General features: G+C 50.4%; 1 protein-coding gene across 1 annotated transcript in view; it reads left to right on the forward strand.

Moving 5' to 3' along the window:
* Nucleotides 1-10275: 10275 nt before the first annotated feature.
* Clec2l (C-type lectin domain family 2 member L) overlaps nucleotides 10276-16722 on the forward strand; it is a 17390-nt gene continuing 10943 nt past the window's right edge. The window contains exon 1 of the mRNA XM_021165866.1: nucleotides 10276-10615. Within this exon, the coding sequence (XP_021021525.1) occupies nucleotides 10438-10615 (178 nt within the window). The 5' untranslated portion in view covers nucleotides 10276-10437. The remainder of the gene's footprint in view (nucleotides 10616-16722) is intronic.

Genomic DNA, 16722 nt, shown 5'->3' on the forward strand with positions numbered 1-16722 from the left:
CCATCCTTAGGCTGGGTGGTCTTGAGTTGTATAAGAAAGCAGGCTGAATAACCTAGTAGGCAGGATTCCTCCATGGCCTCTGCTTCAGTTCCTATCTCCAGGTTTCTGCTTTAAATTGCTGTCCTGGCTTCCCTGGATAAAGTATGTCCTGACAGTTGTAAAGTTGTGAGGAGCGGGTGTGGCAGCAGTCCCAAGATGGCGCCCGGGACTGCAGCTAAGTTTTATGACTTGCACCTGACTTCCTCATACACCTGAAAATAAGCCACAACCATCGTGAGAGCTGTGCAGGTGCACCATGATGCTGGTGGTGTAAACAAGTCCATATTTGGTGGAGACATGCCCCTGCCACCCTGATTGGCTGAAGCTGCGTGCCTGGTGAGGTGACGTGGCCTGCCGTGAGTGGATGGGGGCTGAGAGTATATAAGCAGACCTCCCTGGGTACCGGGGGTCCCCGTAGCAGCATTGAGGCGTTCCTGTAATAAAGGCTGTTGAGAAGAATCCGACCGTGTTGTGTCTTCCTTGCCGGCCGAGGTGGGCGCAACATAAAGTGAAATAAGTTCTTCCCTCTCCAGTTTGCTTTTGGTTATGGTATTTTTCTCAGCAATAGAAACCATAAACAAGACAGGGAGTGCGTGGTGTTTTCATGCTGGTGTGGGTTTGTCTGAACTTTCTCTGCTGATTCTGCCCACGGGAAGATGCCAGTTCAGTGGCTACCTTCCACTGCGCAGAGTCTGAAGACAAAGGCAGACTATGGAGAGGTAGAGTGTAGTGCTTATCTCAGTGATGGAGCTTGAGTCCGACTGAGGGTGTCCCAACATTCAACTGTAAGAGCCAACGTGTTTCTCCTTTCCCTCACTGGTCTGGGTCTAGCAGTCGGCTGCTAACCCGGGAAGTATCTGTACAGCATAAGGTAGCATAGTTGGCTGGATGAAGTTTGCAAGTAAAACTAAAATACAGAAGCAGCCAAGTCGACTCAGAGCAAGACAATCTCTTTCTGTTCTTGGCCAGCAACTAGGTGATTCGTGCTATGTTGTGGTGACCCAGCTGATGAGCTCGCCCCTTGGATTTATGTTTAACATGGATCCAGGGGCATTCAGGGGCTAAAAGGGCAAAGTTGATGAGTTCCTCTTACTAATTCCAACAAGATCAAATAAAGAAATCTAAGCCATTCTGATGCATGTTAACTGTGCACAGACTTCCAGGCTCATAAAACATGGCTGTGCAGTGTTGTGGGGTACTCACCAGAGAAGGATATGGTTTGGATATGGGTTTAAGTCTTTACTAGCTGGCTGGTGATGGCACTGGGTGCTCAGGATCCCAGTGTAGCATTGACATTGTCGCAGGATAAGCTTTTACGCACAAAGACCATGTTCTGGATTGACACACTTCAGTTAACAAGAACAGTGAGCCAGAAGCAGAAGCCAGAAAGCAAGGTTAGTACATGAGTTTCTCATAAGTATGGACTTAGATGGATTAGGTCTCTGTTTTCATCAGTGACAGGTGGTGCTGGCTACATGCTGAGTTTTACAGCTCACTGGCACTTCCAACATGGAGTCGGTTGTGCTAAGGTCTGGGGCCCAGTTACATGCAGTTTCAGTGGCATAGACTGGTCAGACTCAGAGACAGGAATACAGTGCTGAGTACCAGGGGTTGGGTAGGAGGGCAGGCGTTGTCTAGTGAGTTCAGAAATTTACAAGATGGGAATGTTCAGGACATGAGCTGTGGAGATGGCTGCATAGATACGAGGAGCAGCACTGAGCTGGCCAGTTCAAAGGGGGCCAAGATGGTACATTTTTATTGTGTGTGTGTGTGTTGGGCTAAGTTTTACAAACAGCGCACAGCAAATGGGAAGATACAACTTTGTTTAAAAGGTCTTTCTACATGCAGCCTGAAATCCAACATGGTTCAGGGTACAAACTAAAGCTACTACACAAGGAAAAAGATAAGTGTGGAACTTAGTGCAATAATGGTGCAAAACTGGATGGTTTTGTGTCAACTTGGAGTTATCACAGAGAAAGGAGCTTCAGTTGAGGAAATGCCTCCATGAGATCCAACTGTAAGGCATTTTCTCAATTAGTGATCAAGGGGGAAAGGCCCCTTGTGGGTGGGACCATCTCTGGGCTGGTAGTCTTGGATTATATAAGAGAGCAGGCTAAGCAAGCCAGGAGAAGCAAGCCAGTAAAGAACATCCCTCCATGGTCTCTGCATCAGCTCCTGCTTCCTGACCTGCTTGAGTTCCAGTCCTGACTTCCCTCGGTGAGGAACAGCAATATGGAAGTGTAAGCCGAATAAACCCTTTCCTCCCCAACTTGCTTCTTAGTCATGATGTTTGTGCAGGAATAGAAACCCTGACTAAGACAAACAGCAACGAGGAAATGTGTGTGTGTGTGTGTACCTATACACACGTGTGTGAAGACTAAAGGACAACTTTGGGCCATTTTGCAGGAGCCATCACTTATTTTTAGTGAAAGTTTTGTGGGCTAGAGAAATGACTTTCCTACTAGAGGCTTAGGCTTACACTTAAATGGACGGCGTTTTACTACATGCACTTATTTGTGTGTGTTCAAGTGTGTAAGGGCCACAACACATATGTAGAGGTCAAAGAATAACTTGTGGGGTCAGTTCTCTCTTTCCACGATGAGGGATAGAACTCTTGGCCATTAGATTTGGAGACAAGTGCTTTCACCACGGAACCACCCCAGCCTCTCCATTTGAACAGAGTTTGGAGCGGAGTCTCTCATTGGCCTGGAACCTGACAATTAGGCTAGGCATGCTGGCCAGTGAGCCTTCGTCCCTTGTGCTGAAATTACATGGGTACACCACCACACCAGGCGTTTTGTTTGTTTTAAAATGTTTTTAAAATGCGGGTTCTGGGAGTCAAACTTATATCCTCATGCATACAAGGCAGACACTCTACCATTTTATCAACGGAGTTACAATCTGCACAGACGGGAAGTAAAGCCACAAAGGTAGCTAAACCCTGTTATGTATTGAGTGTGACTCCCCACCTCCCAGCCCCTGGGGTGGTGTGCTTGCACACTTGGTCATCAGCTTTGAACACTATTTTTGCGGGACTGTGGAACCTTTAGGAGGAGGGGGAGGAGCCTGGCTGGAGGGTGCTGGTTGCTGGGTTGGGTGCTTTAGAGGTTAGAGAACCAGCGGCCTCATGCTCCTGCCTCTACATTGCTGAACCTCTTCCACAACCACGGTGGTTTAACCCCAAATGGCAAACTGAAATCCCCCCCCCTCCCTTAAGTGGTTTCTCGTCAGGTATTTGGTCAGAATGAGGAGCAAAGTGGTTAACACACTGAGACTGGGCTGGGATGTGACCTAAGCTCAGCTTCTAACATCGTAGGCCCTAGCAGCCAAGCCTTCCTGCCCCTTTGCCCCCACTCTTCATGTAGCCCAGGCTGGTCTGAAACTGGCTGTGTAGCTGAGGTTGACCCTTTTGCCTCCACCTCTTGAGAGATGGATAAGTTTGTGCCTCCGCGTTCAGTTTACAGGGCTGGAACCCAGGGTTACTACATGCCAGGCAAGCAGCCCACAGATGAGCTACACCTCCTACCTCCCACTGGCTTCTCTAATCCATCCTTAGAATCTCGACAGCAGAGACCACAATGGAAGTCATTGGTTAGAGCACCGAGGCCTCGTCCAACGGACGGCATTTCCAGGAGTGGAGGCTGATATGACACCTCTGGCTTTGTGAATGCTCCCTGGCATTGATGGGAGATCCTGAGATGAGGGAGTGGTGTCTGCCTCACAAAGGCTGGGCTTGCAGGCCTCTTGCAACCCACGGGCCTTTTCATCAGTGAGGAGCTACTTTGCCCATCCCTGGTGGCCCTTTCCTCCTTCCCGTTCCTTTACTCCACAGCCACTCTTCCTGCCCAGGAACGAGCACTGACAGAAAGCACCAACTTTGTAATGTTGCCTGCTGCATTCAACCCTCCTGACAGCTTTGCCAGCAGCTCAGTGAACCCAGGCTCACATCCCAGGACAGGGCACCCGTGGTCACATGTGAAGCTGCCGCCGGGGCTGGAAAATATCTTGGCCGCATCTTTGAGAACCCTGTCCTTGCTGCTGTGGGTGATCCCTGTGTGTGACCTCAATCCATTTTGCATATCAAGTCCCTTAATTACTTATTCCTCTTTCAAAATTCTTTATGTATTTTATACATGAGTGCTTTGTCTACATGTACACCTGTGTGCCAGAAGAGGGCATCAGATCCTATTAAAGATAGTTGTAAGCCACCATGTGGGTGTTGGGAATTGAACCTGGGTCCTCTGCAAGAGCAGCCAGTGCTCTTAACTACTGAGCCACCCCTCTGACCCCGATTATCTATTACATTTGATAAGAACACTTAAGACTTATGTTTCAGTGTGTGCATGCATGTGTGTGCCTGAGTGCGAGGGTGCCAGGGGACAGCCCCGGGGATCCACCTGGCTCCTCCTCCCCAGTCCTGGGATTACAACATGTGGGAAGCCACATGTGCCATTGCAGAGTGGCACACGCTTCTGGTGGCCACCACGCATAAGTTTGAGCAAACGACCAATGCTTATTTATGCAGTAAAGTTTTTCACCAAAACACTGCCTGGCCCGGGCATGATAATGAGGCTCTGCAAAGTACTAAGAGAATAACCAATCAGATGTGAGACATGCAAATGAGGTATGTTAATGAGGTTCTGTGAGATACTGAGAGAAAGTAGCCAATCGGATGAGGAACATGCAAATGAGGTATAGTGCATAACCAATCCAGGTGTGAGACACGCCTCTCCTAGGCCTATATAAGCAGCACCAGTTCTGGGCTCAGGGTCTATTCGCCTCTACAATCAAGCTCTCCCAATAAACGTGTGCAGAAGGATCCTGTTGCAGCTTCTTGCTGGTTGAGTAGGATGCGCGCAAGAACAACACGCGTTTGTCATAACATTCAGCTTTTAAATAGGAGTGCTTAGTGTGTTAACAAATGAGCTATCCACAGCCTTCCTTTCCCATTCATTTCTGTGTGCACACATGTGATATGCATGTGTGTGTGTGTATGTGGAGGTCTGAGGATGATGTCTAGAATCATCCTTGATTGTTTTTCCACTGTATCCACCGAGGCAGGACCTCTCAGGCAAACCCAGAGCTTTATGCTATGGCTAATCTTGCTAACTAGCTTGCTTTAGGGGTCCCTCATCTCCTCTGCCTTCTGAAGCTACAATTACAGCTCGCCTCACATCTGTTTGGGTTGTGGGGATCCAAAGTCTGGTCCCTTTGCTTACACAGCAAATGGCTTGTTCATCGAGCCATCTCTCCATTCCCCTTAGCAGTTTTGAAATCCAAACTTCACTGTGTGTGATTCACCATAGGCATGCTGCTGTGTGGTGGATCTCAGAAGACAGCTAAGACAGCAGTTCTCAGCCTGTGGGTTGTGACTCCTTTGGGGGCCAAATGACCCTTTCACAGGGGTCACCTAAGACCATTGGAAAACACAGATATTTACATTATAACTCATAATCGTAGCAAAATTACAGTTATGAGGTAGCAACAAAAATAATTTTATGGTTGAGGGTCACCACAGCGTGAGGAACTGTATCAAGGCTGCAGTATCAGGATGGCTGAGAACCACTGCTCTAAGGAAGTTTGGTACCCTTGACCAACAAACAATTTCCTGTTCTCCCCAGTCCCTGAGAATTTGGTTGGAACAGTCAGTCAAGGACTACAGAACAGTGCCACCCCGTGACCACATCATAACTATCTCCTGTGTCTCCATGGAGCTTCTCTTTGTCTTGGTTTTCCATCTTTCTCCTCCTTTTGTTTGTTTGTTTTTGTTTGTTTGTTTGCTTTTCGAGACAGGGTTTCTCTGTATATCCCTGGCTGTCCTGGAACTCACTTTGTAGACCAGGCTGGCCTTGAACTCAGTAATCCGCCTGCCTCTGCCTCCTAAGTGCCTGGCTCTTTCCCCTCCTCTTAACGTATAGAGCACACAATGAATGATTTCTTCAGATTTTGTTACATGTAGGCCACTCCTGGCCCTCTTTCTGCCCACAGCTGAGACCTGCCGGGTATTCTGTGGAAATGCAGAGGAGACAGGTGTAGTAGACGAGTCTCCTAGGTGATTCGCTTGGCTTCTGACCGTGCCAGCATTGGAGGAGGGTCAGCCTGACGTCTCCAGCCCTGTCCAAAGGGAAAAAGCCTGCAATCTTCACACCAGCACCGTCCCCACCCCATGTCCTGGTTGCCCCCCTCCTTGAGCATTTTTCCAAAAGCCAGTCCTTATTGTCCTCCCCCCCATCCCCACCCCCGAAGCAGTGAGGTGACCTGAGGCCTCATTTGGACGTTTGTCCTCAGGATCTCATCCAGTGACTGCTTTTCTTGAGACTTCTGTCAACTTGTGCTGTGTGAGGAGGCTGTTCAGACCTTGACATTGTGTGGTGTTTCAATCAGACATTGTGACCTGGCAGTCCAGGACCGCCTCTTTCTGCTTGTTTGTTCTTCATATAATATTGTATGTTAAAAATATGAATTATTCACCAGCATCAGACATGGAGTCATTTCCTACCTCATCTCGTCCTCTGGAAAACTGGGGCACACTGACCCCACTGGAGCAGTTGCCACTCGGTGAGCACTTCCCAACCTGAGTTGACTCCTGCTGTCCTGTCTGTCCTGGACGCTTAGGTTTTGCAAATCCGTATTTTCCATGGTCCAGCTAACAGAGGCATTTCAGAAATGTTCAATACTCAGGAAAAGATGAACCAGGCTGGTGGGAAGATGGCCGAAATAAACACTATTCACTTTTTTTTTTTTTTTTTGCAGATTTGTGAATTATAAGCAATTTTTTTTTAGAGGGCTTGACAGACCACTCCTTGCCTACAGGACTTTGGTGGGACAGAGAACAAGACAACATGGAAATAGGGTTAACCTGTGCTACTGATATCAGGTTCTGGAGGGATTATAGAGGTGTTTGGGTTGGGGAGGGGAGGTTCCTGGAGGCTCTGCTGGGGTGAGGAATGTTCATTCCATCTGGGAAAGTCAAGAGGTCTGGGGCTTCTTAGGGTAGCAGGGCCCATTACTCAGTGATGTGCAACTGAAGTGGCCATGGGGCAGAGCAGCTGGGAGAGGCAGAGTCTGAAGAAGAGTTTTAAAAGTTGAAATGGAATTTCCTATCATCCCAGTGGGACAGTGACCCCAAATTATACCTCAGTTGATTAAAAAGAAGACAAGGAAATGCCTGCTCCTGCCCCCGACTCCAGGTGTGTGGGCCAGGACTCACAGTTACATAACAGTGGAAGTAGACGGTCATATTCTGAGACACAAGAAGGAACGCAGGGACACCTGGCACAGAGCCTTCTAGACACAGGGATGTGGCTCTGAATGGAGAGCAGTGAGAACAAGGAGTGGGGCTGAGGGATGTATCCCCAGTCATCGCGCGCGCATGCGCGCGTGCATGTGCGCGCGCATGCGCATAAGTGTGTGTGTGTGCTTCTGTGTGTGCATGCGTGTGTGTATAGGTCAGAAGATAACTTGGAGTTTTCTCCTTCCACCATATGGAACTGAACTCATGTCCTCAGCTTTAGCAGTAAGTACCTCTACCTGCTGAGCCATCTCAGCAGCCCACTTAGATCTCTGCCCCTCATGCTGACCTCAGTCCTGATCAAGCATGTTTAGCAATGATGTAAACACGGGCGCCCTTGTATCCAGAGCAGGACTCCCGCATCTGAGGCCCCTACCAGCAGAGGCTCAGCAGCCTACTGCTCCTGTGGGCCGAACCGAGGCCCACAGCATTCACACATATGCTTGCTCTGCAGGGCCAGTTGGTGCAGAGTTAGCCTCCCACGTCCCAGAGGAGGGCCAGCTTAGGAACTCTGTGTCTCACAAGCAACACGTCAGTGGTTGTGACCATCATGAGGTCTCCTCTGTGATCTTGGCAATCCCTTACTGGCTGAGGCCTTATCTGAGTTTGGGTACCCCCAGAGCAGTTGCTATGAGATCAAGCAGTTTTGGGGCAGTGGTCCCCAAAGGCATTGGAATGAAGAGATCCCTTAGGGGTTGGGAAGATTCCAGAGGTTGGGTCCTTGTCTTAGATCAGACTCTCAAGTCTGCAGGTCAGGGCTGGAACACTGCTAAGTCAGCCCCCTGCTGCAGCTGAGCTACTCTGTCTTTAGTCTATTTAGCTTACCTATTCAGAGCAAGAGCTTTCTTGCTGACCCTCTGCTCCAAGGTAGCGTTGCGCCTGACTCCAGAGTTAACTTTCCTATAATTGTGACCATTGCCTAACCTGCTCTAATGTCTTTGGTGCTTCCTGTACCAATATGATGAGGTTTGCAGCATTTAGGGTGGCATTCCACTTAGGTGCTTCCCTAGAGAGGTGGAGAATGTTCTAAAGTAGAGAACATGGCCAGTCTTAGTCCAGGAGGATTAAGAGGGAACAACTACTGTGCTTGGCATTCACACTCCACCTCCTTCTAACACAACTCCTGCATCACCACCACCACCATCATCACCACCACCATCACCACCATGACCACCATCACCGTCACTATCACTATCATCATCTACACAGGGTCTTTAGCTCTGACTGCCCTTGAACTTACTATGTAATCAAGGATAACTTTGAATAACACCTAATTAATAAGGTGTCAGGGATAGAACCCAGGGCTTTGTGCATACTAGGTATTTTAGTTACTTTTCTATTGCTGTGAAAACACATCATGACCAGCACAACCTATAGAAGAAAGAGTTTATAGGGATCTTACAATTCCAGGGAGTTAGAATCCAGGGCCATCACAGCAAAGAGCATGGCAGCAGCCAGGCGGGTCTGGTACTAGAGTAATAGCTGAGAGCTCACATCACATCCACAAGCAAACACACACACACACACACACACACACACACACACACACACACGGGGTGTGGGAGCACGCACTGAGAATTACCCACGCTGGAGGCTGAGACTATGGTAGATTCCTAGAGGTCAGAGAAGAGGTTAGGAAAGGTCACAGAGGGCATCTGACCTACAAGATGCCTCACATCTCCATGACAACCACATATCTGCCAACTCCCTTGGCCCTTTTGATTGGTTATTTCTTGAGACAGGACCTCGCTATACATTTCAGTTTGGCCTCAGTCTATGTAGCCCACCCAGGCAGACCTCGAACTCTCAATTCTTCTGCTTTGTGTCCCAAGCAGTTGGATGACTGGCTTGGGCTCCCAGGCCCAGCTGTGCCCTAGGCTTCCTGAAGTCCATTCTCAGCTGGCTGGGACATGTGACAAGTTCCTGCAGCTTAGCTAGGCTGTGATGACACATGAGTGTCATCCAGCACTTGGGAGGAAGAGGCAGGGGGACAGTTGCTGGAGGCTAGCCTGGTCTACTGTGAGCTCCAGGCCAGCCAGAGTTATAAGTGAGATTCAGTCTCAAAACTCTCAGAAGAGAGGCAGAGGGAATGACTCAGTAGGTAAAGTGCTTGTGGCACAGGCCTAAAGGACTAAGTTCAGATCCCCAGTGCTCAAGTAAAAGTTGCACTGGTGTTGAGCAGCTAACCCAGCAGTGGGGAGTGGGAGGTGGGGTGGGGAGACAGACCTATCCGTAAAGCAGGTTGGCCAGCTCACTTTAGTTGAAATGGTGGGCCCCAAATTGAATGAGGGAACCTGGCTCAAGAAAAAAAAAAAAAAAAAAAGATGGTATCAAGTGTGGAGGCGTATGACTTTAATCTCAGCACTTGAGGGGCAGAGGCAGGCTATGAGTCAGAGGCCATCCAGGTCTATATAGCGAGTTCTAGGGCTGAATAGTGATATCCTATATTTAAAAATAAAAAGAAAACTGGAGAGTGAATATACCCAACGAAGACCTCCGGCTTCCATGTGCAAACGTTAACAGTCACACAGAAACCAAAATGTGGAGAAAAGTCCCTGAACCGTAATAGATGGTCGATATGGCTCTCTGGTTGCAGTGCTGCTTGGCCCTGTCCCCTTGGACCATGACAGCACTGAGTCGGGGGTGGGGTGGGGGTGGGGGTGGGACAAGTCCCAGCCCCCATCCTTGTTCTCCCCAGGCACCCCAGGAGCAGGCTTCCCAGGTCCTTATCTTGGGAAACGCCCCCCACTTTAGAAGATGCCCAGCAGCTGACTCTGGAGGAGGAGCACCTTGGCTCACAGCTGCGAGGGAGCGGGTAGTGGGGCCAGTGGCCTGGGCTGTCTTTCCTCCCCGCAACCCCGCCCCGCGGTCGCGGCTCCCTCGCAGCCCGGGCTCCTCCCCCGCGCGGGGCTCGGCGCGCAGGCTGCGGCGCGCACGGCGGGGACCTGAGCGTCTCCGGCGCGGGGAGCCGGGCTCAGCCCGGGCTTGCGGACGCCGCGGTCCCGGAGTACCGAGCCGGCCCGGGCGGCCCGCGGGGCGCGCGCAGCGCGGAGTGCGCGTGGGGCCGGGCTCCGCTGCCCGGTGCAGGAGCGCGCGCGCGTCGCGGCATGGAGCCGGCCCGGGAGCCCCCCGCGCGCGCCCGCCCGCCGCCCCCCGCAGCTCGTCCCGCGCCCGCTGCGCCCAGGCCGCGCTCTCCAGCGGAGGCAGAGGCCCGCCCAGAGGGGCTGCTGAGGCGATCCGGGTCGGGCTACGAGGGCAGCACCAGCTGGAAGGCGGCCTTGGAGGGTAAGCGCTCAGCCTTCCATCCCCCGGTCCCCGAGTCAAGACCCAGGAAATAGCCAGTCACCTTGACAGCTCGCAGAGCAATGGATCTGGGGGATTCGTTAGTATCAGGGCAGGCAGATGTCACTATGGGAGGGGAAAGGGGTCCCTGGGGACCACCTCAGGTCATTGTTTTGACAAATCTTTGCTGCCAAATCCCTCTTTGACCTTGGAGCAAGCTTCATGCTCCAAACCTTAGTTGGGTCCGAAAGTGAAGCACCTTCGTGGCGGCCTGAATCTCTAGTAGAGAAAACATTTAGTGCTTCATAAAAGCAAAAGCTTTGATTCCCTGCACCTTGGGGGCGCCCTGCTAGTGATGGGGTTGATGGAGAGGAAACCCCAGAGGACTTTCCTAGCCATTCTGGGATGCCACCAATTCCTTCTTGTTATACTGGCTCAGGGAGCGACCTCAGGCTATCTAGAAGACACTGAGCGAAGAGACTTCATTCAGTTCACAAACTCATTTAGGAAACTTGGGTTGGCGGCCAGCGAGTGGTGAGTGTTGCTCGGGAGATGCAGGCGTTGGACACAGGGAGGGTCATCTTCCAGGTACTTCTCAAGCTTCTACCTAGTAGGAACTGGGTAGCGTTAACTAGGGGCTGAGTCAGAGGAGGGCATCTCAGAGTAGGTGATCTTTTGGGGGTGTGGAACAGACAGGAGGTGGCTGGAATTAGCCAATCCCTTGTGGATAACTGAACCCTAGGGTGCTGGGTGCTGATGAGGGCATGAGAAAAGAGGGATGGACGGGGAGAGAGAATATGAGCGAGAGATCTGAGGGACCACCCAGGCCAGGCTACAGAAGTTTGTTGTTTGTTTGTTCGAAGGCACTGCCAAGGGGTTAAGTCAGCAGATCTCCATGGGGAGGACCTGTTGTGGAAGGCTCCTCAGTGAGGAAGGTGGGTGGTGGCCTGGAAGGGACAAGGCCACCTGTGCCCAGATAGGCGATGGGGCAGACTCTAAGGAAGCCTAATAGTGGGTAGGAACCATGGAGGCGAGGACACAGTTTCCCCGGATGCAAGATATTACAAAGGACCACCAGAAGCTTGGGTGGGCTTAAAGGCCAACCAGCCCTTCTGGGATGCGTGTTTCTGGTTAGTGGTTGGGTTTTCCCAGGGACCTAAGCTTGCCTCCTACCAATGGTATTTCTTATGTCACTCCCTCCCTAGTCTGTGTTTCTTCATTTTTGGGGGGGGGGTATTTGAAAGGGTCAGCTCTACTAACTTTTACCCTTAACCCCGCTGGGTAGGGCTATTTCAGGGAAGCGTGGCTGGCTGGCTCTGGCTTTATCTCTGGCCCTGAATATATTGACTCTTGTCCTTCCTACTGCCAGTGTGGCTGACTGACCCTGCCTGTTCACTGGTCACACACTGGGATGGAGGAAAGCAAGCCTCTCTCTGTGGTGGTCCAGCACATAACCCTTCTTGGCATCTTCTTGTAGTGCAGCCTTGTGTCCTCTGAACTAGCACCACTGATAGCACTGATATCGCCATTGCTCTTCTTTTGGTCTCTGGTGCACATAAGAGCCCCCTCCCCCCCTCTGACCCCCCCACCATGGCTCTCGGGTGCTTGGTGTCTTGGCCTGATGAATGTTCTACAGGACCTTGTAGTTCTCTTGGTGCCCTACCTCCATTCAAAGAGGAGAGTCAGGAGCGTGGGGCTTGTTCTCATCAGTGGCTGCCACCATATGGGACCTTAAGCTGGCTTGTTCTTTCTATGGTGCTAAGACACCATCTTAGGCCCTGGACATATCCAGCCCTCACAGAGATCCTAGAATAGTCTGGTGAGGTGCAGAGAGATGGTCAACATGAGCTACTGTCCCAGCTGGTAGGCTTCACTTATTTACGCCCCACCTTTCTCGTCTGTGAACCATGGCAAGATTTCCACCTCACAGTGCTAATCAGAGAAAGGTCTGGAGTGTAGGCTCAGTTGTGGTGGCTCCTTTCCCAGCTCCCTGAACATAGAACCCGACAGCCTGGGTGAGGGAGGAGTCCAGGGAGCAAGGATGACCAGCCTCTTGGATGGGGTCCTTTGACTTGAGTCCTTTGAGCCCTCACTTCAGTTCACAGGTGGTCCTGGGAGCCCAGTGGGCTTGCAGCTTCTGCTTAGTCTGGCCCCTATCTTGACAGAAAGCTGGAAAAACTTCTGAAATGATATAGCTGAGCCCCCGGAGGCAGCTGCCCCTTCATCCTTGCCCCATGCAGCTGAGGCCCCACCTTATGGGGCAGGGTATGGGCTTGGTTACACCTTGACTCTCCTCTCCACCCTTAGTGAGTGGATCAGCCTTGGAGAGGATGTGCAGAGTGAGGGCGTTGAGTATCTCACTCAAGGACACGCCCGCCACTAACACTTGAAACCGCCAAGGGATTTGCTTCCCTCTGCTAGGCAAAGCTTGTCTCCCTTCCTGTGTGACCAAGGACACTGGGCTCAGAGGGGCTAACTGGAGAGACTCTAATTGCACTTTCTGAGCACACAGCTCTCCTCTCTTGCCCTCTCTGAAGAGTCTGCCATGCTTCCCTCCTCACAGCTCGAGGAGAGCATCAGTCTAAAGACTGGGGTCCAGAGGGCCATCCTCAGCGAACAGTTAGCGCTGTAAACAGAAACCAGACAGGTTGACCTGGGGAAGGCTGTGAGTCTGTCCCTTCCAAACCCAGCGAAGGCTGATAAAACTGACCCAGAGTGCTCTTCTGGGGTCTGAAAACTCTCAAGGTGATTCAAGATAGGGCTATTTCTAGCTTTGGAACTGAGAGTGGGGCACAGTGTTCTGGGTAAGAGAGGGGACAGAGTGACTCTGCATACCTCAGGCTGTATAGATTTCTCAGTGGTCACCAATTCTGAATTTTTAATGTTGAAAGTTTTTTTTTATTAGGGCACAAACCCACAACTTCCTGATCAAAACCATACTCATGCATTTGGCAAAAGCTACCTAAAATTTAAAAAATTACCAAGCTCCACATCTGAACATTTTTAAATAGGCAGGATTACACTGGGCAGGCTGTGTCCCAGATGGTTTAGACGTCAGCTATGGGTCTTTTTTAGGATGTGGGCAGAGGGGGGTGGGGTGGGATCTATCTGGCATGAAGAGCCCATGTTTTCCAGTCTTCTAATACTAATGCATTTAGAAGCCCAGATAGTCTGAACCTGTAAACCCTAGATTATACAGATCATATAGGTGGGCCACTGCACACTGGGATGATTATCCAGTTAGACGCTTATGAAAAGTAGAACTATATTCACACCACAGGAGCCCTGGTGGGACCTAACTCCTAGAACCACAGAATGTGCCCTCGGGTGGAACTGTGGCTCTGCTGGCATGCTTAATTAAGAGGAAGCCAGAATGGAATCAGTGGGCCCGATCCAGTATGAACTGGCGTCCTTAGACAATCACAGACATAGCCTAGAAGGACACATGCTAGGGATGGATGAAGTGATAAGGCCATGGGCATTCAGCAAAGCAGCAGAGGCAGGATGACTCAAGCAAGGCTCCCCTGAGGCTTCAAAGGCAGCATGGTTCTGCTCCATGTTTGCACTTCTGGTTCTTATAACTATGAGGGGACACCTTATTTCTGAAGCCACCCAGGTGATGGCACTTAAGTTATGTGGTCTTGGGAAACAGGCATCACAATGACTCCAACTGCCTACCCCAGGCTTCGGGGAGGCCGGCAGTGAACCGTGTCTGGAGCCCTAGGCTGTCCTTCTGCCCACATTGCAGTGTTGAGAGGAAGTGTCCCCACAGAGAGAGAGGAGGCTCTTCAGTTGTGGTGACAGTGGGTATTCATGTACGGACCCTCCTTTTCTACTGAGTTCCTGCAACCCACATGAATTGTAAGGCTATTTGAGGACACTGCATTCAGTGTGGTATTTTGAGTTTCAGTCTGAACTGTGCCAAGTGATGGCTGAGCCCTACTTTAGGAACCCAAAGGAACTCGAGACAGTTCTAATACAAAGGAGCTTAAGGCTGGTGGTCACAGTGGTGGTGCATAGAACTCACCATGTCAGAGACGTACCTCCTCCCTCAGCAGCTACAGGTCACCAGGACTTGGAACCGTCATCAGACCCCAAAACCCAAGAATACTCAAGTGCTTGAGTCTAAATGGCATATTTGCATGGAATCTGCTCACATCTTATATGCTTCGAGGTCTCTAGACTCACTCTAATATCAAACATAATGTAAATGCTCCTTAGCTGCCATTCTGTACTGTTGAAGGAAGAGCAACATGATGTGAAAGTCTGTACGTGCTCAGTACTGATGCACGTTTTACTCATCTTGATCTGGAGTTGGTTGAGTGTGCCGATATGGCCTCGCAGATAGGGAAGGCCTTGTGGACATTGATACCTCATAAAAACCTGAGAGGTTTATTCTGAGATGAAGAATGTGAAACAGAATAGATGCTTGGTAACTTCGTTATGTGTCCATACCCCGAATGGAGCAGAGAAGCCTGGGACGTGGTTTCAGATGCTGTGTCCTTGTCCTCAGTACATAACTCACACACTGTACGTCCTCGGTACACGGGTTTGAAAGGTGAGGAGGAGGCATGCGTAGCCCTGTGCTCTCCACTGTGGCGTTGCGTAGTTCTAGGAGTCAAGGACTGGGCTGAGTCTACTCTGAGGACAGCATAGCACTGAGCCAGAACTCCCGGTTCTAGGAGCCTCTGCCCTCGCACTGCCTGAAGCCACCCACCCAGACTCCCAGTGTACACAGCCAAAGTTTCTGGCTGTAGCTCAGGTTGGACCCTACAGGAAACCAGTGTAGACCACTCAAGGAATCCAGTGCAGACTCCAGCATAGACCCCTGAAGAATCCTAGCGGAGAACCCTAGCATAGACCCCTGGAAGAAGTCAGTGTACTCCCCTGAAGGAACCTAGTGTAGACCCCAGCAGAACTCAGCATAGACCCCCTGAGAGATGTGACTTAGTCCCTGAGAGGAACCCAGCATAGTCTGGAGAAACCCAGTGTAGACTTCCAATGGAGCCCAGCATAGGCTCCTAATGGAATTGAGTATAGATCCCTGGAGGAGCTTAATGAAGACTCTTGGAGAAGCCTCTAGTGGGTCCCAGCATAGGAGGAATACAGTGTAAACCCTGGTAGAGCCCCAAATAGGTGTCAAGCTGAATCCATTTTAGCCCCCTAGAAGATCCTAGTGAGGACCCCATTGGTCGATTTCTGGAAGAAATAAGTGTAGGCCCCTGGAGGAAAGTACTGTTGGATCCTGATATAGCCCAGTGTAGCGTGCAGAGGACCCCAGCACAGATCCCTGGGCAGCCCAGGGAAAGCCTAGAGGAACCCAGCATAGGCCCCAGAGGAGCTTAGTGCCGACCTCTGCTGTGCTCCCACAGTGGACTCAGGCTGCAGTGAATCCCTTAGTCCCCCTGCCTTAGTATGAACAATACAAGCACCTCCAGGAATCAGAATAAGCATTTTGAAAGAAGCTCAGACTCTGTGGGGGAGGACAGACATTCTTCCCTCTCTTCTTGTCAAATAAGTCTCAGTAGTATCTGCAGAAAAAAAGCACTATGCCATTACAACAAGAACAGATTGCTTTAAGAGAGGACAGCCATGGCACAGCTAGAGTGAACCCCAGACGCCTTAAATTATCTTACAGAAAAGAAAATCCTGGTAAGAGGGTAGAACTGAAGAAATCTTCCCAGGAATAAACCAAAGAGGTAAAGAGACAAGAAGGAGGGAGGGGGAAAGAAGGGAAGAAGAGGAGGAAGAAGAGGAGGGAAAAAAGAAAGAGAAAGACCAATCCAAGGTCTCAAACATTTGAAGACAGACTTTCAGAAGGAAATCGGAGAATGAAAGAGAAGAAATAATCAATAATATAATTCATTTTTTCTTTCTGGCATTGAAGGATATGAATGTCCAGGTTGAAGGGGACTATCAGTTGCCCACAAGTAGGCAGAAATATCTATGACCAACAACTGTGACATGCAAAATAGAAGCAAATTAAGAGGTTGAAAAAAAATGTCTCATGATAGCCGGGCGTGGTGGCGCACGCCTTTAATCCCAGCACTCGGGAGGCAGAGGCAGGCGGATTTCTGAGTTCGAGGCCAGCCTGGTCTACAAAGTGAGTG

Source organism: Mus caroli, chromosome 6, assembly GCF_900094665.2.
Source record: "Mus caroli chromosome 6, CAROLI_EIJ_v1.1, whole genome shotgun sequence".
NCBI lineage: Eukaryota > Metazoa > Chordata > Mammalia > Rodentia > Muridae > Mus > Mus caroli.